The sequence below is a fragment of the Salvelinus fontinalis genome, unplaced genomic scaffold (genome assembly GCF_029448725.1).
Source record: "Salvelinus fontinalis isolate EN_2023a unplaced genomic scaffold, ASM2944872v1 scaffold_0950, whole genome shotgun sequence".
Classification (NCBI taxonomy): Eukaryota; Metazoa; Chordata; class Actinopteri; order Salmoniformes; family Salmonidae; genus Salvelinus; species Salvelinus fontinalis.
The window spans coordinates 24,098-49,285 of NW_026601159.1; the positions used below are offsets into that span (position 1 = coordinate 24,098).

At 45.8% G+C, this 25,188-nt stretch overlaps 1 protein-coding gene across 2 annotated transcripts; it reads left to right on the top strand.

The window, feature by feature from the left end:
• The first annotated feature begins 4,567 nt into the window (after positions 1–4,567).
• LOC129847802 (U6 snRNA-associated Sm-like protein LSm6) lies at positions 4,568–6,576 on the top strand. Of its 2 annotated transcripts, none has more exons than XM_055915482.1 (4): positions 4,568–4,676; positions 5,117–5,218; positions 5,694–5,807; positions 6,380–6,576. In XM_055915482.1, exons 2-4 carry the CDS (start codon positions 5,125–5,127, stop codon positions 6,412–6,414), a joined length of 243 nt encoding a protein of 80 aa, XP_055771457.1. In that variant the 5' UTR covers positions 4,568–4,676; positions 5,117–5,124; the 3' UTR covers positions 6,415–6,576. The 2 variants fall into 2 exon arrangements, with proteins under 2 accessions (XP_055771457.1, XP_055771458.1); XM_055915483.1 differs by having other exon boundaries at positions 4,585–4,676; positions 5,121–5,218.
• Positions 6,577–25,188: the final 18,612 nt, after the last annotated feature.

Sequence of the window (25,188 nt, forward strand, 5' to 3'; positions counted from 1 at the left end):
AATAATAAGGAGGAATAAACTACAAAAGCATTGAAGTATGCATATTATGCACATTGTGTTTCTGCAGGTAATCTAGTATTGTATATCTGGCAGGGGCTTGTAAATGCATTCTAGGAATACTTTCATCTTTTATCCACCTGTTTACACTTGGCAATGTATTTCTATATCAATAGTGCTGCATCTGAACTGACGCAGTGACCTGTCCACCACAGTAGCCTTGGTGGATGACAGTTATTGTTATATCTCCTAGTGTGGTGAGACAGGCAAACCTTGGATGAAATCATAAGAGCACCACCAGTGAATGGAACTGGCCTTCATAACATCACACCATCCCAGCACCAGACTAAAGACATCCAGGTATCTGGGAATATAGTGAAGGTGGCAGCTGGGGTTTCCATGGTCCTTTTCCGATCAAGGGGGACCGTTGCCCTTCACTTCCAAGCGATTACCTCGATACAGTAAGGGATTAGTATTGGGATAGAACAAGACCACGCCAGCAGGCAATCTGTTTTTCAGTTGAAAACTCCCTCGAGGTTTTCCATTATCCCCCTCCATATCCAGCCTGACCTGGAGAGAAAACCTGGCCTCGGAGGGTCAACTCAGTCTAGACGCTCTGCACCCAACCCCCCTCCTTTCCTCCTCCCTCCATCCATCCTGCCTGCGGACACTAGAGGGCCGCCCCCCACCTCTTCCCACCTCCTCTCACCTTCAACCTCTCCCTACCTCCCCTCTCTCTCTCCATCCCTCCAACCCCTAAGCAACAACAGCATCTCTCACCACCATAATCTTTCCATTTCGCGGCCCTTCCTCTAGGGGTTAGGGGCCCCTAGGTTGAGAGGGAGGGATTTGTCTGAGAATCGACTGTTGCTCTCGCTAGTTGTCCATTTGAGCCGACCTCTGTTGTTATAGATACTAGGCTGGTCAGACAGAGCAAAGAGAAGCCACATCTGGCCACAGCACATAGTTATTATATTAGAGGTTGCCATTTTCAGCTTTCAATATCCCCCCGTAATGGTCAGTGTGATCGGTTAAGCTTCTGATACACAATGTGGAGGGAGCTTGGGTTACGGCAAGTCACTGTAATGAATGTGAATCTGTCTTGGCTTCTTCCTTTCAGGAGATAGCATTCCCTTCTGTATGAATTCTGCACAGAGTTGGAATGAATACATAGCTAAAATATATATAAAGCTTGGATGCCTTTTCTGATGATACCTCTCTGACATGTCATTCTAAGGGTATGATTTTCCGCACATAGGCAGGTACACGGTCAGGTTGGGTTCACACCGGAGTTGATATTATAAAATTCCCCACCAAGATACAATGATGATGGAGAAGACGCCGTGACCCATGTGTTTTTATATTACCGTTGACCATGTATTTCAATTCAGTATGACTTAACAAGCTGAATCCATGGCTCCAAGCCATTATAGTTAAGAATGTGTGCCAATACAATGAGGGAGACAACAGTACATTTTAAGTTTTACGTCCAAAACAACTTACAGTAGTGAATGCATACATTTACATACTGGTCCCCTGTGGGAATCAAACCCACAACCCTGGCGTTGCAAGCACCATGCTCTACCAACTGAGCCACACGGGAGCCATAACATAACATTCATAACTATAAATTAAATTTGAGTTTGAATTTATTTGAGTTTATTTTATTTTTACAGGGACAGTGCACATTAATCAACGTTTCATTTAAAAGTGCCGGTTTTAGCCAGCCGGCTAATTTTCAACCGCAGTCCCTGGGCAGGTTAAATTCAAATTAAAGGTGCTCTCTACTGTACATCTCTATAATGAATGTAGAATTTGTCCAAAGACATAGAACGTTATTGACTTTGGTGCCTACCAAAGGTATATCAGATGTATTTTTCCCTGGCAAAATCCTATTTACACACTAGCGCCCGATTCCCGAAGACGGCAACAGGGGGGAGAAAAAAACAGCTAATTGAATATTCATTAACCTGTGCCTAGGTGTATACAAGACTCTTAACTACTCTTGTTTATGATTTAAGGACTTGTAGCACTGACCTTAGTTTAACACAGCAGCAGATACCAAATTAACCTCTAGCCTCCGCAGGGCTAGCCATGCCCCGCTAACAAGAAACCTGTCTAGACCAAGCTACATGTACTTTATGATTCCTCCTCTCACTGCTTCATTCTTCTCTCTTCCTCCCTCCCTCCAAACACACACAGCCCATGCTCTCTCCTCTGCCTCGCTCCCAATACACACACACAGCCCATGCACTCTCCTCTGCCTCGCTCCCAATACGCACACACACACACACACACACACACACACACACACACACACACACACACACACACACACACACACACACACACACAGCCCATGCGCTCTCCTCTGCCTCTCTCCCAATACACACACACACACACACACACACACACACACACACACACACACACACACACACACACACACACACACACACACACACACACACACACACACATACACACAGCCCATGCTCTCTCCTCTCTCAGCCCATGCTCTCTCCTCTGCCTCTCTCCCAACACACACACACACACACACACACACACACACACACACACACACACACACACACACACACACACACACACACACACACACACACACACACACACACACACACACGCCCATGCTCTCTCCTCTGCCTCTCTCCCAATACACACACACAGCCCATGCACTCTCCTCTGCCCCTCTCCCAACACACACACACACACACACACACACACACACACACACACACACACACACACACACACACACACACACACACACACAGCCCATGCGCTCTCCTCTGCCTCTCTCCCAATACACATACACATACACACAGCCCATGCTCTCTCCTCTCTCAGCCCATGCTCTCTCCTCTGCCTCTCTCCCAATACACACACACACACACACACACACACACACACACACACACACACACACACACACACACACACACACACACACGCCCATGCGCTCTCCTCTGCCTCTCTCCCAATACACATACACATACACACAGCCCATGCTCTCTCCTCTCTCAGCCCATGCTCTCTCCTCTCTCAGCCCATGCTCTCTCCTCTGCCTCTCTCCCAATACACACACACACACACACACACACACACACACACACACACACACACACACACACACACACACACACACACACACACACACACACACACACACACACACACACACACACACACACACATACACACACACGCCCATGCTCTCTCCTCTGCCTCTCTCCCAATACACACACACAGCCCATGCACTCTCCTCTGCCCCTCTCCCAACACACACACACACACACACACACACACACACACACACACACACACACACACACACACACACACACACACACACACACACACACACACACACACACACACACACAGCCCATGCGCTCTCCTCTGCCTCTGTCCCAATACACATACACATACACACAGCCCATGCTCTCTCCTCTCTCAGCCCATGCTCTCTCCTCTGCCTCTCTCCCAATGCACACACACACACAAACACACACACACACACACACACACACACACACACACACACACACACACACACACACACACACACACACACACACACACACACACACACACACACACACACACACACACACACACACGCCCATGCTCTCTCCTCTGCCTCTCTCCCAATACACACACACAGCCCATGCACTCTCCTCTGCCCCTCTCCCAACACACACACACACACACACACACACACACACACACACACACACACACACACACACACACACACACACACACAGCCCAACGCTCTCTCCTCCTCCTCCTTTCCCCACCATATACCCCCATCCTTCTTCTTCTTCTCCCAAACTCATTTCTCATATACCTCCAAACCTGTGTGGTTTTTGGGTCACGACTCACACCCCAGCATCTCTGGGTTATCAGATGACATACTTTATCTTGGTGAGTGATAATGTACCTTATAAAGGGAAAAAATCACAGGGATCTGAAAACATTATCAACAGAATGGGAATCCTCCACTTCCAATAGAGCAATTCTGAGTGTATTGCACCATCCTATGATGAGCATTATTCTATTGGTGATGGTGAGATAAAATGGATGTGTATGAATCAAATAGTGGTTAGTGGTTGCAGCTAATATGCTCATGCATTTTTAATGAAGTGGCTATAAGTGGCAATGAAAGCATAATGCCCTGCATGTCAGACAGTCATTATCACGGGGAATAGTATTACAAGGTAATGCAATGCAAATACAGGTATTTAGACTATATATAATGTATCTACATAATAGTGCTGTCTCCATGAAGTGGTTCAAATGACAGTAAAAAAACTTTAAGCCTGTATTTCGAAATAATTTATTGCTGATATGCAGATTAGACAGAAGACCTAGTAGACTGTTTAATGCATGCAAATTAATAAAAGCTTTCACATTATCTCACTCATACATATAATAAAATATCCACCTATTCATATAATTGTTTTATGAGAGTTTTCAAAAAATATTTTAAATATACCCTCAAGAATAGTGAGAAATCCAACACGCGGTTTTGAAGACAGATGTTTGTCCTTTATTGGATACCGTACACCAGAGCCCGGTAAAAGTAGCTGATTGGCTGCTGTTCTCACAGCCAAAACACAACAGAAATTATTCTAGCTACGAACGGTGAAGTACAGGTGGGTAGCTAGATTGCTAACAAGCTAATGCTAGTTCGGTAGATGCCTAACATAGCTAAGAAACGATTCGATACGTAATTTTATTTTCAGTACCGTGAAATGTTATGCTACTAGCATATGCATTTTTGTCTATAAAGACTGATTCAATGTGGCTTTTCAGCAGGCTAACTAATAGCTAGGCCTGTTAGCCACATTAGCCCAGCTAGCGCAGTCATTTCTGTGTTTTGCTGATATGCTAACTAGCTAGCTACCTGTTCATTAGCAAGCTAGTTAGCCTCCTACATTGCAAGTATGCATTTTTCATAACGTGCATCCTGCTAATACAGCTGTTTAGCATCTTCTCCGTGTTAGTAGGATACAGATCTGATGCAACGTTTCCTATGCATTTTGAATCATACAAAATTATACATAGTTATTGTTCCTCTATGTCCCTCTTCCAGACAGAATCATGAGTCTCAGAAAGCAGACCCCCAGTGACTTTCTGAAGCAGATCATTGGCAGACCAGTTGTGGTCAAGCTCAACTCTGGAGTGGATTACAGAGGTAACACTGCACCTTTTATAAGTCATCACCTAGTTGGCCAGTATGTGATATTTCTAGACTGCCTGTTAACCAAGAACTGAATTTTATTTGTGACATGCGCCAAATACAATTGGTGTAGACTTTACTGTGAAACTCTTGCTTAGGAGCCCTTCCCAACAATGCAGAATTAAATAATTCAAGAATAACACTATATGCAGGGAGTACCAGAACAATGTGCAGAGGTATGAGGTATTTGAGGTAGATATGTACATGAAGGTGGTAAAGTGACTAGGCATCAGGGTTGATAATAAGAGTCAAGTAAATAAGAGTAACAGCAAATGTAAAAGTTTGTTTGTTTTGTGTTACAGTACTATTGGTGCTATCCTTACTCCACACAGAATGTATTTGACTTCTATGCCTGATCTGATGTTTAAAGATGCATTGCCCAGAGACTGCCTGTCTGTGCCATTGACATTAGTTTGTGCCTTTTCTATAGGTGTCCTAGCCTGTCTGGATGGCTATATGAACATTGCAGTGGAGCAGACAGAGGAGTATGTCAATGGCCAGCTGAAGAACAAGTATGGTGACGCCTTCCTGAGAGGAAACAATGGTAAGAGCCCCAGAACCAGACACTTGCTTTTTCTAACTACTTGGTGGCACTTGTGTAGAAGTCAACATGATATTGAATAGCTATGGAGAATAGTGTATTACTCCTTCCCATTAATTTTAGTAATGACTTATTTTTGATGATTGCCGATTTCACATGCTAGTCGGAACTATGAAACTGAAATTTCCGACTTGCTAACTGGTTGAACGTGGTATGTGTATAACTTCAACCGGTTAACAAGTCGGAAATGTCTGTTTCCTAGTTCCTGACTAGCACGTAAACATGGTAGATGACTGGTAATTAACTGAGACTTTCTGATATTTAACGTTGCCACAGACAGCAGGATATACCGTGATATTGCAAGATGAGCACGATACAAGACCTTGCACAAAAAATCTGAGTATCTTCATGGGTGGTGACAACAGCAGAGAAGTTTAGCCTCGCGCTTCACCCTCTTTGTAGTTACGTAACTCAGCGCGATATCTCACATAATACTATCTGGTTTTGTATCTACATGGCATTTTAAGTTTTCACCTTTCTTGTCTGTACTAATTATATTTTATTTCCTTCCTTAGTGTTATACATCAGCACCCAGAAGAGGAAGATGTGATGCAGAGGATTTGTCCCTTTTTTTTTTGTTATCCCTGACGTTGTTCGTTGATTATGTTATATGAGAACATTGTTGTTCGTATTGTTTAATGTCTCTGAGCTGAAGAGTGTTTCGATTTTTGTAAAAAGGAGAACAATCCAGTAAATGTTTTTGGAAGTTTAATTTTGTTCCGAGAGTCTTTTTTTCCCCACCTAAATTTAGAGCAAAAGCTTGCCTTTCTTTTGTCTAATGATGACACTAACATAATTGTAAAAGATTATGCACATATATTGTATACTTACAGTATATAGTACATCTGTATACTCCCCTACTTGAGTATTGAAGTATTTTCATTTTATATTGAAGGAATATAGACTTTCCTTCCTTGGTTCCTTACTGACCTGTGGAGGCTGGTTGAACATGAGCAGTGATTCTTCTAGATAATATTCTCCAGTCAGTCCTATATGATGACGAAGCTTAAAGCCATACTGATGGAGTGTATTTCAGCTTCAATCTAGTAATTCACTGTGTCCTCTTGAGCCCTGCCAGCTTCAAATAACATGGAGACCATATAAAGCACTGGGCAAGGCATTCATTCACAATATAACTTATGTCTCATTCTCCTTCAATGTTATGAGACAGATTATACAGGATACACTGACCCTGAAGAGCTGCATTCATCACTATCAGTCTATACGGTATATGATGTCTTAATCATAATTGGTTTAATGTGTGGGTGGAGTCTGAGCATGGCCAATTGACTTCTGGCATTTTCTCAATTACCAATCAAAACCAGCCATTATGGAGAAACGAAACAGTGATGCCTGTCTACAAATGGTCCCCCCTGAAGGCTATGTCAGGTTCTATTAACATGTAAACAGATCTGTCATAGTAGCTGCCCGTTTGCCTCTGGTAGTGGATAGATGGTTAATGGGAGGTGTGATTACTGAATGTGATACAGCCTGTTGGTGTTCTGTCTAGTGTGGCAGGTGATTGGATTTCTCACTACCCACACACAAAGCATCTCTTTTTCAGCACACACACACACAGGTTTCTTTACTCCTCAAGCACATGAACCTCTCATAACTACAAGATGGATAGATGCTTTTGTTCTCAGTAAGTTGTCTCTTTATCCTCCCCTCAGTTGATTCCTGCTGCCTACCTCCTGAAACACCATGCATAACGTATGCAGAGATGTGGATGTTTAACCCATTTAGGTCATCTGTAATTTAGCCAATGTGTTCAAACCAAACGTGACGTCAGTTCATTATGTTGAGAAGAACGTAATGAATATATGATTCATTAGGATTCAACTGCTTGTGGTGGTTTGGGGGGAGGGAGACTTTGCAGGGCCTTGTTTTCCACCCTATACATGCGCACTCTGGCCTCTGCTAGGAGACAAAAGGCTGCCAAGGTCAGGTCTGACTTCAGGATGAAGGACGCGTTATTGATCAAACTCCCTCCGCCGAGCCGCGACTGGAGCGAGTGAGAGGGGAGAGACGGGGGCTCGCTGCAGAGCACACAGACACACACACACACACACTGATACAGACACTGACAGACACACACACTCTCTTTCACGCACACACACATTGACACAGACACGCGTAGAATCATTATGGCAGCTAGCGAGGTTAGCGCAGGCAAATATTTACAGAGTGGAATCATAACGGAGCTGCTGGCTGTGCGGCCTCGCAGGAAGCCCAATTAATCCTGTTCACAGTAATGACCTGGTGGCAGACCTCACGCTATTGTACTGCTATTGGCCCGGACTGTTCAGACACACACTCCCGAGTACGCTGCCCTATACTCCTCTGGGAGTGTATATGCACATGTATTGGTTTCAGGCAGTCTACTTTTGCAACTGCACATTTCCCTTTCTAACCCCTAGAATAAAGAGTTGAATGACAACATGTCAGTCCTCTCTCAGTGTGGGTCTGCATTGGGGTTTTGTATCAAACGCACCTATTCTCTCCACCTTGCCTATCAAAGGGTGCTGCAGCGGTGAACACACACACACTCTCTCTGTCACACTCTCTGTCTCTCTGTCACACTCTGTCACACACTCTCGCTCTCTCTCGCGTGGTCATTCTCTCTCTCTGTCACACTCTCTTTCTCTGTCACTCTCTCTCTGTCACTCTCTCTCTCTCTCTGTCACTCTATCTATCACACTAACCTTGTTACTGAGGAGCCATTAGAGGACTCAAAGTCTTACAGCACCACCAGCTGCCAAAGCCGATAACTACATGAGAGAGAGAGAGAAAGAGACAGGGCGATAGCATGACCCTGACTGATCACACTGCAGCACTGTCTATCGTCAGGATCAAATAGACGAGGACAACAATAGAAACCCATAAGGATAACCTGGTGTCGCTTTGTTCAGGTCATGCTGCCTGGATACCTGTCCTCAAATTGGGCAAGGAGGTGTTAGTGACTTTTCACATTTCATGTGTTGTTCATGTTTTTGTTCACAACATTTGTGGATGTCTGAATTGGAGGCCTGTTTTGTTGATGTCGTAAAAATAACAATGTATGATTTAAATACTGCACACAACACCATCAAGGTGAGAATGTGTGTGTGTGTGTGTGTGTGTGTGTGTGTGTGTGTGTGTGTGTGTGTGTGTGTGTGTGTGTGTGTGTGTGTGTGTGTGTGTGTAAACAACCCTAAGGCATGGGAAAGGGATCTGGGCTTTGTCCTGTGTGAACTTGACCTGTCTTTAACCACTATACCCCCCCCCCCCCCCCCCTCTGTCTTAACCCCTAACTGCCTGCCTGTCATGTGTAAAGGATGACCACCTCCCACACGGGGCCTCTCTCTCGTCTCCCATTCCACTCCAGGGTCAGGGGTCAGAGGTTAATGGTTACACTGGAACAAACACCTCAGATCCAGTTTCCAAGTTCAGGGAAAATGCAGTCATTATACAGGCTGTTTAAAGTGTGTTAGTGTTGGTCAACCATACTTGCTGAAAGCCATGCTCTTCCCAACATGCTGTTTCTTTATAAAATCAAATAGTTCACGGAAATGTTTGACACATTAAGGTGGTTTAGAATGCAATAGTGTGTTAGCAATACACGTGGATTTTTTTCACAACACAATGTTAAACCTGAATATTTATTACATGAGAAAGTCCACTCCAAAAGCAGACACCAAACTCAAGTACTTCAGAACACCAAACTCAAGTTCCAGTAGTGTTTTGATTCTGATTGAGTCGGAGGCCGAGACCCTGGACCCACCATCCCGCCACCCCAAACCTCTTAATTTAGCCCGGCAGCTAGCATAGCTATACACACAGTCAACCTTGGTCAGGAATGTGACCTCTGACCTTCTTATCTGAAAGGAGCTATTCCGAGCCCCAGGGCAGGGGTGCTGTGATTTATCTTGGCCCCAAATGGCAACAGTGTGAAGCTGGTCTAAGCAGGTTGAGGAGGGTGAGGAGAGAAGGTACCCTTCGGAAGAAGGCCATGGGGCCATGGGGCATATACCCACAATGCACTACACTGACATACATGCTCCCACTGTTGTTAACCCTAAGGGCCTACAGTGCACAGACCACTGTTAATCCATATATGGTAGTAATCAAATTGTGTTGTGCTATGAGCCAAACGGTAAACAAAACCTATGTCTTGAGTTGTGACCCACCATCTGGGAAACACTGTACTACATATGTAGCCCACTGCCCTGCTGGTGAGAATCAGACACCATTGGGCCATGTGTAGGGTTAGGGTTAGAGTCAGACACCATGTGTAGGGTTAGGGTTAGGGTCAGACACCATGTGTAGGGTTAGGGTTAGAGTCAGACACCATGTGTAGGGTTAGGGTTAGAGTCAGACACCATGTGTAGGGTTAGGGTTAGAGTCAGACATCATGTGTAGGGTTAGAGTCGGACACCATGTCTAGGGTTAGGGTTAGAGTCAGACACCATCTGTAGGGTTAGGGTTAGAGTCAGACATCATGTGTAGGGTTAGAGTCAGACACCATCTGTAGGGTTAGGGTTTGAGTCAGACACCATGTGTAGGGTTAGGGTTAGAGTCAGACACCATGTGTAGGTTTAGGGTTAGAGTCAGACACCATGTGTAGAGATAGGGTTAGAGTCAGACACCATGTGTAGGGTTAGGGTTAGAGTCAGACACCATGTGTAGGGTTAGGGTTAGGGTCAGACACCATGTGTAGGGTTAGGGTTAGAGTCAGACACCATGTGTAGAGTTAGGGTTAGAGTCAGACACCATGTGTAGGGTTAGGGTTAGAGTCAGACACCATGTGTAGGGTTAGGGTTAGGGTCAGACACCATGTGTAGGGTTAGAGTCAGACACCATGTGTAGGGTTAGGGTTAGAGTCAGACACCATGTGTAGGGTTAGGGTTAGAGTCAGACATCATGTGTAGGGTTAGAGTCAGACATCATGTGTAGGGTTAGGGTTAGAGTCAGACATCATATGTAGGGTTAGGGTTAGAGTCAGACATCATGTGTAGGGTTAGAGTCAGACATCATGTGTAGGGTTAGGGTTAGAGTCAGACACCATGTGTAGGGTCAGGGTTAAATTCAGACATCATGTGTAGGGTTAGAGTCAGACATCATGTGTAGGGTTAGGGTTAGTGTCAGACATCATGTGTAGGGTTAGGGTTAGAGTCAGACACCATGTGTAGGGTTAGGGTTAGAGTCAGACACCATGTGTAGGATTAGGGTTAGAGTCAGACACCATGTGTAGGGTTAGGGTTAGAGTCAGACACCATGTGTAGGGTTAGAGTCAGACATCATGTGTAGGGTTAGGGTTAGAGTCAGACACCATGTGTAGGGTTAGGGTTAGAGTCAGACACCATGTGTAGGGTTAGGGTTAGAGTCAGACACCATGTGTAGGGTTAGGGTTAGAGTCAGACACCATGTGTAGGGTTAGGGTTAGAGTCAGACACCATGTGTAGGGTTAGAGTCAGACATCATGTGTAGGGTTAGGGTTAGAGTCAGACACCATGTGTAGGGTTAGGGTTAGAGTCAGACACCATGTGTAGGGTTAGGGTTAGAGTCAGACACCATGTGTAGGGTTAGGGTTAGAGTCAGACACCATGTGTAGGGTTAGGGTTAGAGTCAGACATCATGTGTAGGGTTAGAGTCAGACACCATCTGTAGGGTTAGGGTTTGAGTCAGACACCATGTGTAGGGTTAGGGTTAGAGTCAGACACCATGTGTAGGTTTAGGGTTAGAGTCAGACACCATGTGTAGAGTTAGGGTTAGAGTCAGACACCATGTGTAGGGTTAGGGTTAGAGTCAGACACCATGTGTAGGGTTAGGGTTAGGGTCAGACACCATGTGTAGGGTTAGGGTTAGAGTCAGACACCATGTGTAGAGTTAGGGTTAGAGTCAGACACCATGTGTAGGGTTAGGGTTAGAGTCAGACACCATGTGTAGGGTTAGGGTTAGGGTCAGACACCATGTGTAGGGTTAGAGTCAGACACCATGTGTAGGGTTAGGGTTAGAGTCAGACACCATGTGTAGGGTTAGGGTTAGAGTCAGACATCATGTGTAGGGTTAGAGTCAGACATCATGTGTAGGGTTAGGGTTAGAGTCAGACATCATATGTAGGGTTAGGGTTAGAGTCAGACATCATGTGTAGGGTTAGAGTCAGACATCATGTGTAGGGTTAGGGTTAGAGTCAGACACCATGTGTAGGGTCAGGGTTAGATTCAGACATCATGTGTAGGGTTAGAGTCAGACATCATGTGTAGGGTTAGGGTTAGTGTCAGACATCATGTGTAGGGTTAGGGTTAGAGTCAGACACCATGTGTAGGGTTAGGGTTAGAGTCAGACACCATGTGTAGGATTAGGGTTAGAGTCAGACACCATGTGTAGGGTTAGGGTTAGAGTCAGACACCATGTGTAGGGTTAGAGTCAGACATCATGTGTAGGGTTAGGGTTAGAGTCAGACACCATGTGTAGGGTTAGGGTTAGAGTCAGACACCATGTGTAGGGTTAGGGTTAGAGTCAGACACCATGTGTAGGGTTAGGGTTAGAGTCAGACACCATGTGTAGAGTTAGGGTTAGAGTCAGACACCATGTGTAGGGTTAGGGTCAGACACCATGTGTAGGGTTAGGGTTAGAGTCAGACACCATGTGTAGGGTTAGGGTTAGAGTCAGACACCATGTGTAGGGTTAGGGTTAGAGTCAGACATCATGTGTAGGGTTAGGGTTAGAGTCAGACATCATGTGTAGAGTTAGGGTTAGAGTCAGACATCATGTGTAGGGTTAGAGTCAGACATCATGTGTAGGGTTAGGGTTAGAGTCAGACATCATGTGTAGGGTTAGGGTTAGAGTCAGACATCATGTGTAGAGTTAGGGTTAGAGTCAGACACCATGTGTAGGGTTAGGGTTAGAGTCAGACATCATGTGTAGAGTTAGGGTTAGAGTCAGACATCATGTGTAGGGTTAGAGTCAGACATCATGTGTAGGGTTAGGGTTAGAGTCAGACATCATGTGTAGGGTTAGGGTTAGAGTCAGACATCATGTGTAGAGTTAGGGTTAGAGTCAGACACCATGTGTAGGGTTAGGGTTAGAGTCAGACATCATGTGTAGGGTTAGGGTTAGAGTCAGACATCATGTGTAGGGTTAGAGTCAGACACCATAAGTAGGGTTAGGGTTAGAGTCAGACACCATGTGTAGGGTTAGGGTTAGAGTCAGACACCATGTGTAGGGTTAGGGTTAGGGTCAGACACCATGTGTAGGGTTAGGGTTAGAGTCAGACACCATGTGTAGGGTTAGGGTTAGAGTCAGACACCATGTGTAGGGTTAGGGATATAGTCAGACATCATGTGTAGGGTTAGAGTCAGACACCATGTGTAGGGTTAGGGTTAGAGTCAGACACCATCTGTAGGGTTAGGGTTAGAGTCAGACACCATGTGCAGAGTTAGGGTTAGAGTCAGACACCATGTGTAGGGTTAGGGTTAGAGTCAGACACCATGTGTAGGGTTAGGGTTAGGGTCAGACACCATGTGTAGGGTTAGGGTTAGAGTCAGACACCATGTGTAGGGTTAGGGTTAGAGTCAGACACCATGTGTAGGGTTAGGGTCAGACACCATGTGTAGGGTTAGGGTTAGAGTCAGACACCATGTGTAGAGTTAGGGTTAGATTCAGACACCATGTGTAGGGTTAGGGTTAGAGTCAGACACCATGTGTAGGGTTAGGGTTAGGGTCAGACACCATGTGTAGGGTTAGGGTTAGAGTCAGACACCATGTGTAGGGTTAGGGTTAGAGTCAGACACCATGTGTAGGGTTAGGGTTAGAGTCAGACATCATGTGTAGGGTTAGGGTTAGAGTCAGACATCATGTGTAGGGTTAGAGTCAGACATCATGTGTAGGGTTAGAGTCAGACATCATGTGTAAGGTTAGGGTTAGAGTCAGACACCATGTGTAGGGTCAGGGTTAGAGTCAGACATCATGTGTAGGGTTAGAGTCAGACATCATGTGTAGGGTTAGGGTTAGTGTCAGACATCATGTGTAGGGTTAGGGTTAGAGTCAGACACCATGTGTAGGGTTAGGGTTAGTGTCAGACACCATGTGTAGGGTTAGGGTCAGACACCATGTGTAGGGTTAGGGTTAGAGTCAGACATCATGTGTAGGGTTAGGGTTAGAGTCAGACACCATGTGTAGGGTTAGGGTTAGAGTCAGACACCATGTGTAGGGTTAGGGTTAGAGTCAGACATCATGTGTAGGATTAGGGTTAGAGTCAGACACCATGTGTAGGGTTAGGGTTAGAGTCAGTCACCATGTGTAGAGTTAGGGTTAGAGTCAGACATCATGTGTAGGGTTAGGATTAGAGTCAGACACCATGTGTAGGGTTAGAGTCAGACATCATGTGTAGAGTTAGGGTTAGAGTCAGACATCATGTGTTGGGTTAGAGTCAGACACCATGTGTAGGGTTAGGGTTAGAGTCAGACACCATGTGTAGGATTAGGGATAGAGTCAGACACCATGTGTAGGGTTAGGGTTAGAGTCAGACACCATGTGTAGGGTTAGAGTCAGACATCATGTGTAGGGTTAGGGTTAGAGTCAGACACCATGTGTAGGGTTAGGGTTAGAGTCAGACACCATGTGTAGGGTTAGGGTTAGAGTCAGACACCATGTGTAGGGTTTGGGTTGGGGTCAGACACCATGTGTAGGGTTAGGGTTAGAGTCAGACACCATGTGTAGGGTTAGGGTTAGAGTCAGACATCATGTGTGGGGTTAGATTCAGACATCATGTGTAGGGTTAGGGTTAGAGTCAGACACCATGTGTAGGGTTAGAGTCAGACATCATGTGTAGGGTTAGGGTTAGTGTCAGACATCATGTGTAGGGTTAGGGTTAGAGTCAGACACCATGTGTAGGGTTAGGGTTAGTGTCAGACACCATGTGTAGGGTTAGGGTCAGACACCATGTTTAGGGTTAGGGTTAGAGTCAGACACCATGTGTAGGGTTAGGGTTAGAGTCAGACATCATGTGTAGGGTTAGAGTCAGACACCATGTGTAGGGTTAGGGTTAGAGTCAGACATCATAAGTAGGGTTAGGGTTAGAGTCAGACACCATGTGTAGGGTTAGGGTTAGAGTCAGACACCATGTGTAGGGTTAGGGTTAGAGTCAGAAATCATGTGTAGGGTTAGGGTTAGAGTCAGACACCATGTGTAGGGTTAGAGTTAGATACCATGTGTAGGGTTAGGGTTAGAGTCAGACACCATGTGTAGAGTTAGGGTTAGAGTCAGACATCATGTGTAGGGTTAGGATTAGAGTCAGACACCATGTGTAGGGTTAGAGTCAGACATCATGTGTAGAGTTAGGGTTAGAGTCAGACATCATGTGTTGGGTTAGAGTCAGACACCATGTGTAGGGTTAGGGTTAGAGTCAGACACCATGTGTAGGGTTAGGGTTAGAGTCAGACACCATGTGTAGGATTAGGGTTAGAGTCAGACACCATGTGTAGGGTTAGGGTTAGAGTCAGACACCATGTGTAGGGTTAGAGTCAGACATCATGTGTAGGGTTAGGGTTAGAGTCAGACACCATGTGTAGGGTTAGGGTTAAAGTCAGACACCATGTGTAGGGTTAGGGTTAGAGTCAGACACCATGTGTAGGGTTTGGGTTAGGGTCAGACACCATGTGTAGGGTTAGGGTTAGAGTCAGACACCATGTGTAGGGTTAGGGTTAGAGTCAGACACCATGTGTAGGGTTAGGGTTAGGGTCAGACACCATGTGTAGGGTTAGGGTTAGAGTCAGACACCATGTGTAGGGTTAGGGTTAGAGTCAGACATCATGTGTAGGGTTAGAGTCAGACATCATGTGTAGGGTTAGGGTTAGAGTCAGACATCATATGTAGGGTTAGGGTTAGAGTCAGACATCATGTGTAGGGTTAGAGTCAGACATCATGTGTAGGGTTAGGGTTAGAGTCAGACACCATGTGTAGGGTCAGGGTTAGATTCAGACATCATGTGTAGGGTTAGAGTCAGACATCATGTGTAGGGTTAGGGTTAGTGTCAGACATCATGTGTAGGGTTAGGGTTAGAGTCAGACACCATGTGTAGGGTTAGGGTTAGAGTCAGACACCATGTGTAGGATTAGGGTTAGAGTCAGACACCATGTGTAGGGTTAGGGTTAGAGTCAGACACCATGTGTAGGGTTAGAGTCAGACATCATGTGTAGGGTTAGGGTTAGAGTCAGACACCATGTGTAGGGTTAGGGTTAGAGTCAGACACCATGTGTAGGGTTAGGGTCAGACACCATGTGTAGGGTTAGGGTTAGAGTCAGACACCATGTGTAGGGTTAGGGTTAGAGTCAGACACCATGTGTAGAGTTAGGGTTAGAGTCAGACACCATGTGTAGGGTTAGGGTCAGACACCATGTGTAGGGTTAGGGTTAGAGTCAGACACCATGTGTAGGGTTAGGGTTAGAGTCAGACACCATGTGTAGGGTTAGGGTTAGAGTCAGACATCATGTGTAGGGTTAGGGTTAGAGTCAGACATCATGTGTAGAGTTAGGGTTAGAGTCAGACATCATGTGTAGGGTTAGAGTCAGACATCATGTGTAGGGTTAGGGTTAGAGTCAGACACCATGTGTAGGGTTAGGGTCAGACACCATGTGTAGGGTTAGGGTTAGAGTCAGACACCATGTGTAGAGTTAGGGTTAGATTCAGACACCATGTGTAGGGTTAGGGTTAGAGTCAGACACCATGTGTAGGGTTAGGGTTAGGGTCAGACACCATGTGTAGGGTTAGGGTTAGAGTCAGACACCATGTGTAGGGTTAGGGTTAGAGTCAGACACCATGTGTAGGGTTAGGGTTAGAGTCAGACATCATGTGTAGGGTTAGGGTTAGAGTCAGACATCATGTGTAGGGTTAGAGTCAGACATCATGTGTAGGGTTAGAGTCAGACATCATGTGTAAGGTTAGGGTTAGAGTCAGACACCATGTGTAGGGTCAGGGTTAGAGTCAGACATCATGTGTAGGGTTAGAGTCAGACATCATGTGTAGGGTTAGGGTTAGTGTCAGACATCATGTGTAGGGTTAGGGTTAGAGTCAGACACCATGTGTAGGGTTAGGGTTAGTGTCAGACACCATGTGTAGGGTTAGGGTCAGACACCATGTGTAGGGTTAGGGTTAGAGTCAGACATCATGTGTAGGGTTAGGGTTAGAGTCAGACACCATGTGTAGGGTTAGGGTTAGAGTCAGACACCATGTGTAGGGTTAGGGTTAGAGTCAGACATCATGTGTAGGATTAGGGTTAGAGTCAGACACCATGTGTAGGGTTAGGGTTAGAGTCAGTCACCATGTGTAGAGTTAGGGTTAGAGTCAGACATCATGTGTAGGGTTAGGATTAGAGTCAGACACCATGTGTAGGGTTAGAGTCAGACATCATGTGTAGAGTTAGGGTTAGAGTCAGACATCATGTGTTGGGTTAGAGTCAGACACCATGTGTAGGGTTAGGGTTAGAGTCAGACACCATGTGTAGGATTAGGGTTAGAGTCAGACACCATGTGTAGGGTTAGGGTTAGAGTCAGACACCATGTGTAGGGTTAGAGTCAGACATCATGTGTAGGGTTAGGGTTAGAGTCAGACACCATGTGTAGGGTTAGGGTTAGAGTCAGACACCATGTGTAGGGTTAGGGTTAGAGTCAGACACCATGTGTAGGGTTTGGGTTGGGGTCAGACACCATGTGTAGGGTTAGGGTTAGAGTCAGACACCATGTGTAGGGTTAGGGTTAGAGTCAGACATCATGTGTGGGGTTAGATTCAGACATCATGTGTAGGGTTAGGGTTAGAGTCAGACACCATGTGTAGGGTTAGAGTCAGACATCATGTGTAGGGTTAGGGTTAGTGTCAGACATCATGTGTAGGGTTAGGGTTAGAGTCAGACACCATGTGTAGGGTTAGGGTTAGTGTCAGACACCATGTGTAGGGTTAGGGTCAGACACCATGTTTAGGGTTAGGGTTAGAGTCAGACACCATGTGTAGGGTTAGGGTTAGAGTCAGACATCATGTGTAGGGTTAGAGTCAGACACCATGTGTAGGGTTAGGGTTAGAGTCAGACATCATAAGTAGGGTTAGGGTTAGAGTCAGACACCATGTGTAGGGTTAGGGTTAGAGTCAGACACCATGTGTAGGGTTAGGGTTAGAGTCAGACATCATGTGTAGGATTAGAGTTAGAGTCAGACATCATGTGTAGGGTTAGGGTTAGAGTCAGACACCATGTGTAGGGTTAGAGTTAGATACCATGTGTAGGGTTAGGGTTAGAGTCAGACACCATGTGTAGAGTTAGGGTTAGAGTCAGACATCATGTGTAGGGTTAGGATTAGAGTCAGACACCATGTGTAGGGTTAGAGTCAGACATCATGTGTAGAGTTAGGGTTAGAGTCAGACATCATGTGTTGGGTTAGAGTCAGACACCATGTGTAGGGTTAGGGTTAGAGTCAGACACCATGTGTAGGGTTAGGGTTAGAGTCAGACACCATGTGTAGGATTAGGGTTAGAGTCAGACACCATGTGTAGGGTTAGGGTTAGAGTCAGACACCATGTGTAGGGTTAGAGTCAGACATCATGTGTAGGGTTAGGGTTAGAGTCAGACACCATGTGTAGGGTTAGGGTTAAAGTCAGACACCATGTGTAGGGTTAGGGTTAGAGTCAGACACCATGTGTAGGGTTTGGGTTAGGGTCAGACACCATGTGTAGGGTTAGGGTTAGAGTCAGACACCATGTGTAGGGTTAGGGTTAGAGTCAGACACCATGTGTAGGGTTAGGGTTAGGGTCAGACACCATGTGTAGGGTTAGGGTTAGAGTCAGACACCATGTGTAGGGTTAGGGTTAGAGTCAGACATCATGTGTAGGGTTAGAGTCAGACATCATGTGTAGGGTTAGGGTTAGAGTCAGACATCATATGTAGGGTTAGGGTTAGAGTCAGACATCATGTGTAGGGTTAGAGTCAGACATCATGTGTAGGGTTAGGGTTAGAGTCAGACACCATGTGTAGGGTCAGGGTTAGATTCAGACATCATGTGTAGGGTTAGAGTCAGACATCATGTGTAGGGTTAGGGTTAGTGTCAGACATCATGTGTAGGGTTAGGGTTAGAGTCAGACACCATGTGTAGGGTTAGGGTTAGAGTCAGACACCATGTGTAGGATTAGGGTTAGAGTCAGACACCATGTGTAGGGTTAGGGTTAGAGTCAGACACCATGTGTAGGGTTAGAGTCAGACATCATGTGTAGGGTTAGGGTTAGAGTCAGACACCATGTGTAGGGTTAGGGTTAGAGTCAGACACCATGTGTAGGGTTAGGGTTAGAGTCAGACACCATGTGTAGGGTTAGGGTTAGAGTCAGACACCATGTGTAGAGTTAGGGTTAGAGTCAGACACCATGTGTAGGGTTAGGGTCAGACACCATGTGTAGGGTTAGGGTTAGAGTCAGACACCATGTGTAGGGTTAGGGTTAGAGTCAGACACCATGTGTAGGGTTAGGGTTAGAGTCAGACATCATGTGTAGGGTTAGGGTTAGAGTCAGACATCATGTGTAGAGTTAGGGTTAGAGTCAGACATCATGTGTAGGGTTAGAGTCAGACATCATGTGTAGGGTTAGGGTTAGAGTCAGACATCATGTGTAGGGTTAGGGTTAGAGTCAGACATCATGTGTAGAGTTAGGGTTAGAGTCAGACACCATGTGTAGGGTTAGGGTTAGAGTCAGACATCATGTGTAGAGTTAGGGTTAGAGTCAGACATCATGTGTAGGGTTAGAGTCAGACATCATGTGTAGGGTTAGGGTTAGAGTCAGACATCATGTGTAGGGTTAGGGTTAGAGTCAGACATCATGTGTAGAGTTAGGGTTAGAGTCAGACACCATGTGTAGGGTTAGGGTTAGAGTCAGACATCATGTGTAGGGTTAGGGTTAGAGTCAGACATCATGTGTAGGGTTAGAGTCAGACACCATAAGTAGGGTTAGGGTTAGAGTCAGACACCATGTGTAGGGTTAGGGTTAGAGTCAGACACCATGTGTAGGGTTAGGGTTAGAGTCAGACACCATGTGTAGGGTTAGGGTTAGAGTCAGACATCATGTGTAGGGTTAGGGTTAGAGTCAGACATCATGTGTAGGGTTAGAGTCAGACATCATGTGTAGGGTTAGAGTCAGACATCATGTGTAAGGTTAGGGTTAGAGTCAGACACCATGTGTAGGGTCAGGGTTAGAGTCAGACATCATGTGTAGGGTTAGAGTCAGACATCATGTGTAGGGTTAGGGTTAGTGTCAGACATCATGTGTAGGGTTAGGGTTAGAGTCAGACACCATGTGTAGGGTTAGGGTTAGTGTCAGACACCATGTGTAGGGTTAGGGTCAGACACCATGTGTAGGGTTAGGGTTAGAGTCAGACATCATGTGTAGGGTTAGGGTTAGAGTCAGACACCATGTGTAGGGTTAGGGTTAGAGTCAGACACCATGTGTAGGGTTAGGGTTAGAGTCAGACATCATGTGTAGGATTAGGGTTAGAGTCAGACACCATGTGTAGGGTTAGGGTTAGAGTCAGTCACCATGTGTAGAGTTAGGGTTAGAGTCAGACATCATGTGTAGGGTTAGGATTAGAGTCAGACACCATGTGTAGGGTTAGAGTCAGACATCATGTGTAGAGTTAGGGTTAGAGTCAGACATCATGTGTTGGGTTAGAGTCAGACACCATGTGTAGGGTTAGGGTTAGAGTCAGACACCATGTGTAGGATTAGGGTTAGAGTCAGACACCATGTGTAGGGTTAGGGTTAGAGTCAGACACCATGTGTAGGGTTAGAGTCAGACATCATGTGTAGGGTTAGGGTTAGAGTCAGACACCATGTGTAGGGTTAGGGTTAGAGTCAGACACCATGTGTAGGGTTAGGGTTAGAGTCAGACACCATGTGTAGGGTTTGGGTTGGGGTCAGACACCATGTGTAGGGTTAGGGTTAGAGTCAGACACCATGTGTAGGGTTAGGGTTAGAGTCAGACATCATGTGTGGGGTTAGATTCAGACATCATGTGTAGGGTTAGGGTTAGAGTCAGACACCATGTGTAGGGTTAGAGTCAGACATCATGTGTAGGGTTAGGGTTAGTGTCAGACATCATGTGTAGGGTTAGGGTTAGAGTCAGACACCATGTGTAGGGTTAGGGTTAGTGTCAGACACCATGTGTAGGGTTAGGGTCAGACACCATGTTTAGGGTTAGGGTTAGAGTCAGACACCATGTGTAGGGTTAGGGTTAGAGTCAGACATCATGTGTAGGGTTAGAGTCAGACACCATGTGTAGGGTTAGGGTTAGAGTCAGACATCATAAGTAGGGTTAGGGTTAGAGTCAGACACCATGTGTAGGGTTAGGGTTAGAGTCAGACACCATGTGTAGGGTTAGGGTTAGAGTCAGACATCATGTGTAGGGTTAGGGTTAGAGTCAGACACCATGTGTAGGGTTAGAGTTAGATACCATGTGTAGGGTTAGGGTTAGAGTCAGACACCATGTGTAGAGTTAGGGTTAGAGTCAGACATCATGTGTAGGGTTAGGATTAGAGTCAGACACCATGTGTAGGGTTAGAGTCAGACATCATGTGTAGAGTTAGGGTTAGAGTCAGACATCATGTGTTGGGTTAGAGTCAGACACCATGTGTAGGGTTAGGGTTAGAGTCAGACACCATGTGTAGGGTTAGGGTTAGAGTCAGACACCATGTGTAGGATTAGGGTTAGAGTCAGACACCATGTGTAGGGTTAGGGTTAGAGTCAGACACCATGTGTAGGGTTAGAGTCAGACATCATGTGTAGGGTTAGGGTTAGAGTCAGACACCATGTGTAGGGTTAGGGTTAAAGTCAGACACCATGTGTAGGGTTAGGGTTAGAGTCAGACACCATGTGTAGGGTTTGGGTTAGGGTCAGACACCATGTGTAGGGTTAGGGTTAGAGTCAGACACCATGTGTAGGGTTAGGGTTAGAGTCAGACACCATGTGTAGGGTTAGGGTTAGGGTCAGACACCATGTGTAGGGTTAGGGTTAGAGTCAGACACCATGTGTAGGGTTAGGGTTAGAGTCAGACATCATGTGTAGGGTTAGAGTCAGACATCATGTGTAGGGTTAGGGTTAGAGTCAGACATCATATGTAGGGTTAGGGTTAGAGTCAGACATCATGTGTAGGGTTAGAGTCAGACATCATGTGTAGGGTTAGGGTTAGAGTCAGACACCATGTGTAGGGTCAGGGTTAGATTCAGACATCATGTGTAGGGTTAGAGTCAGACATCATGTGTAGGGTTAGGGTTAGTGTCAGACATCATGTGTAGGGTTAGGGTTAGAGTCAGACACCATGTGTAGGGTTAGGGTTAGAGTCAGACACCATGTGTAGGATTAGGGTTAGAGTCAGACACCATGTGTAGGGTTAGGGTTAGAGTCAGACACCATGTGTAGGGTTAGAGTCAGACATCATGTGTAGGGTTAGGGTTAGAGTCAGACACCATGTGTAGGGTTAGGGTTAGAGTCAGACACCATGTGTAGGGTTAGGGTTAGAGTCAGACACCATGTGTAGGGTTAGGGTTAGAGTCAGACACCATGTGTAGAGTTAGGGTTAGAGTCAGACACCATGTGTAGGGTTAGGGTCAGACACCATGTGTAGGGTTAGGGTTAGAGTCAGACACCATGTGTAGGGTTAGGGTTAGAGTCAGACACCATGTGTAGGGTTAGGGTTAGAGTCAGACATCATGTGTAGGGTTAGGGTTAGAGTCAGACATCATGTGTAGAGTTAGGGTTAGAGTCAGACATCATGTGTAGGGTTAGAGTCAGACATCATGTGTAGGGTTAGGGTTAGAGTCAGACACCATGTGTAGGGTTAGGGTCAGACACCATGTGTAGGGTTAGGGTTAGAGTCAGACACCATGTGTAGAGTTAGGGTTAGATTCAGACACCATGTGTAGGGTTAGGGTTAGAGTCAGACACCATGTGTAGGGTTAGGGTTAGGGTCAGACACCATGTGTAGGGTTAGGGTTAGAGTCAGACACCATGTGTAGGGTTAGGGTTAGAGTCAGACACCATGTGTAGGGTTAGGGTTAGAGTCAGACATCATGTGTAGGGTTAGGGTTAGAGTCAGACATCATGTGTAGGGTTAGAGTCAGACATCATGTGTAGGGTTAGAGTCAGACATCATGTGTAAGGTTAGGGTTAGAGTCAGACACCATGTGTAGGGTCAGGGTTAGAGTCAGACATCATGTGTAGGGTTAGAGTCAGACATCATGTGTAGGGTTAGGGTTAGTGTCAGACATCATGTGTAGGGTTAGGGTTAGAGTCAGACACCATGTGTAGGGTTAGGGTTAGTGTCAGACACCATGTGTAGGGTTAGGGTCAGACACCATGTGTAGGGTTAGGGTTAGAGTCAGACATCATGTGTAGGGTTAGGGTTAGAGTCAGACACCATGTGTAGGGTTAGGGTTAGAGTCAGACACCATGTGTAGGGTTAGGGTTAGAGTCAGACATCATGTGTAGGATTAGGGTTAGAGTCAGACACCATGTGTAGGGTTAGGGTTAGAGTCAGTCACCATGTGTAGAGTTAGGGTTAGAGTCAGACATCATGTGTAGGGTTAGGATTAGAGTCAGACACCATGTGTAGGGTTAGAGTCAGACATCATGTGTAGAGTTAGGGTTAGAGTCAGACATCATGTGTTGGGTTAGAGTCAGACACCATGTGTAGGGTTAGGGTTAGAGTCAGACACCATGTGTAGGATTAGGGTTAGAGTCAGACACCATGTGTAGGGTTAGGGTTAGAGTCAGACACCATGTGTAGGGTTAGAGTCAGACATCATGTGTAGGGTTAGGGTTAGAGTCAGACACCATGTGTAGGGTTAGGGTTAGAGTCAGACACCATGTGTAGGGTTAGGGTTAGAGTCAGACACCATGTGTAGGGTTTGGGTTGGGGTCAGACACCATGTGTAGGGTTAGGGTTAGAGTCAGACACCATGTGTAGGGTTAGGGTTAGAGTCAGACATCATGTGTGGGGTTAGATTCAGACATCATGTGTAGGGTTAGGGTTAGAGTCAGACACCATGTGTAGGGTTAGAGTCAGACATCATGTGTAGGGTTAGGGTTAGTGTCAGACATCATGTGTAGGGTTAGGGTTAGAGTCAGACACCATGTGTAGGGTTAGGGTTAGTGTCAGACACCATGTGTAGGGTTAGGGTCAGACACCATGTTTAGGGTTAGGGTTAGAGTCAGACACCATGTGTAGGGTTAGGGTTAGAGTCAGACATCATGTGTAGGGTTAGAGTCAGACACCATGTGTAGGGTTAGGGTTAGAGTCAGACATCATAAGTAGGGTTAGGGTTAGAGTCAGACACCATGTGTAGGGTTAGGGTTAGAGTCAGACACCATGTGTAGGGTTAGGGTTAGAGTCAGACATCATGTGTAGGATTAGAGTTAGAGTCAGACATCATGTGTAGGGTTAGGGTTAGAGTCAGACACCATGTGTAGGGTTAGAGTTAGATACCATGTGTAGGGTTAGGGTTAGAGTCAGACACCATGTGTAGAGTTAGGGTTAGAGTCAGACATCATGTGTAGGGTTAGGGTTAGAGTCAGACACCATGTGTAGGGTTAGAGTTAGATACCATGTGTAGGGTTAGGGTTAGAGTCAGACACCATGTGTAGAGTTAGGGTTAGAGTCAGACATCATGTGTTGGGTTAGAGTCAGACACCATGTGTAGGGTTAGGGTTAGAGTCAGACACCATGTGTAGGGTTAGGGTTAGAGTCAGACACCATGTGTAGGATTAGGGTTAGAGTCAGACACCATGTGTAGGGTTAGGGTTAGAGTCAGACACCATGTGTAGGGTTAGAGTCAGACATCATGTGTAGGGTTAGGGTTAGAGTCAGACACCATGTGTAGGGTTAGGGTTAAAGTCAGACACCATGTGTAGGGTTAGGGTTAGAGTCAGACACCATGTGTAGGGTTTGGGTTAGGGTCAGACACCATGTGTAGGGTTAGGGTTAGAGTCAGACACCATGTGTAGGGTTAGGGTTAGAGTCAGACACCATGTGTAGGGTTAGGGTTAGGGTCAGACACCATGTGTAGGGTTAGGGTTAGAGTCAGACACCATGTGTAGGGTTAGGGTTAGAGTCAGACATCATGTGTAGGGTTAGAGTCAGACATCATGTGTAGGGTTAGGGTTAGAGTCAGACATCATATGTAGGGTTAGGGTTAGAGTCAGACATCATGTGTAGGGTTAGAGTCAGACATCATGTGTAGGGTTAGGGTTAGAGTCAGACACCATGTGTAGGGTCAGGGTTAGATTCAGACATCATGTGTAGGGTTAGAGTCAGACATCATGTG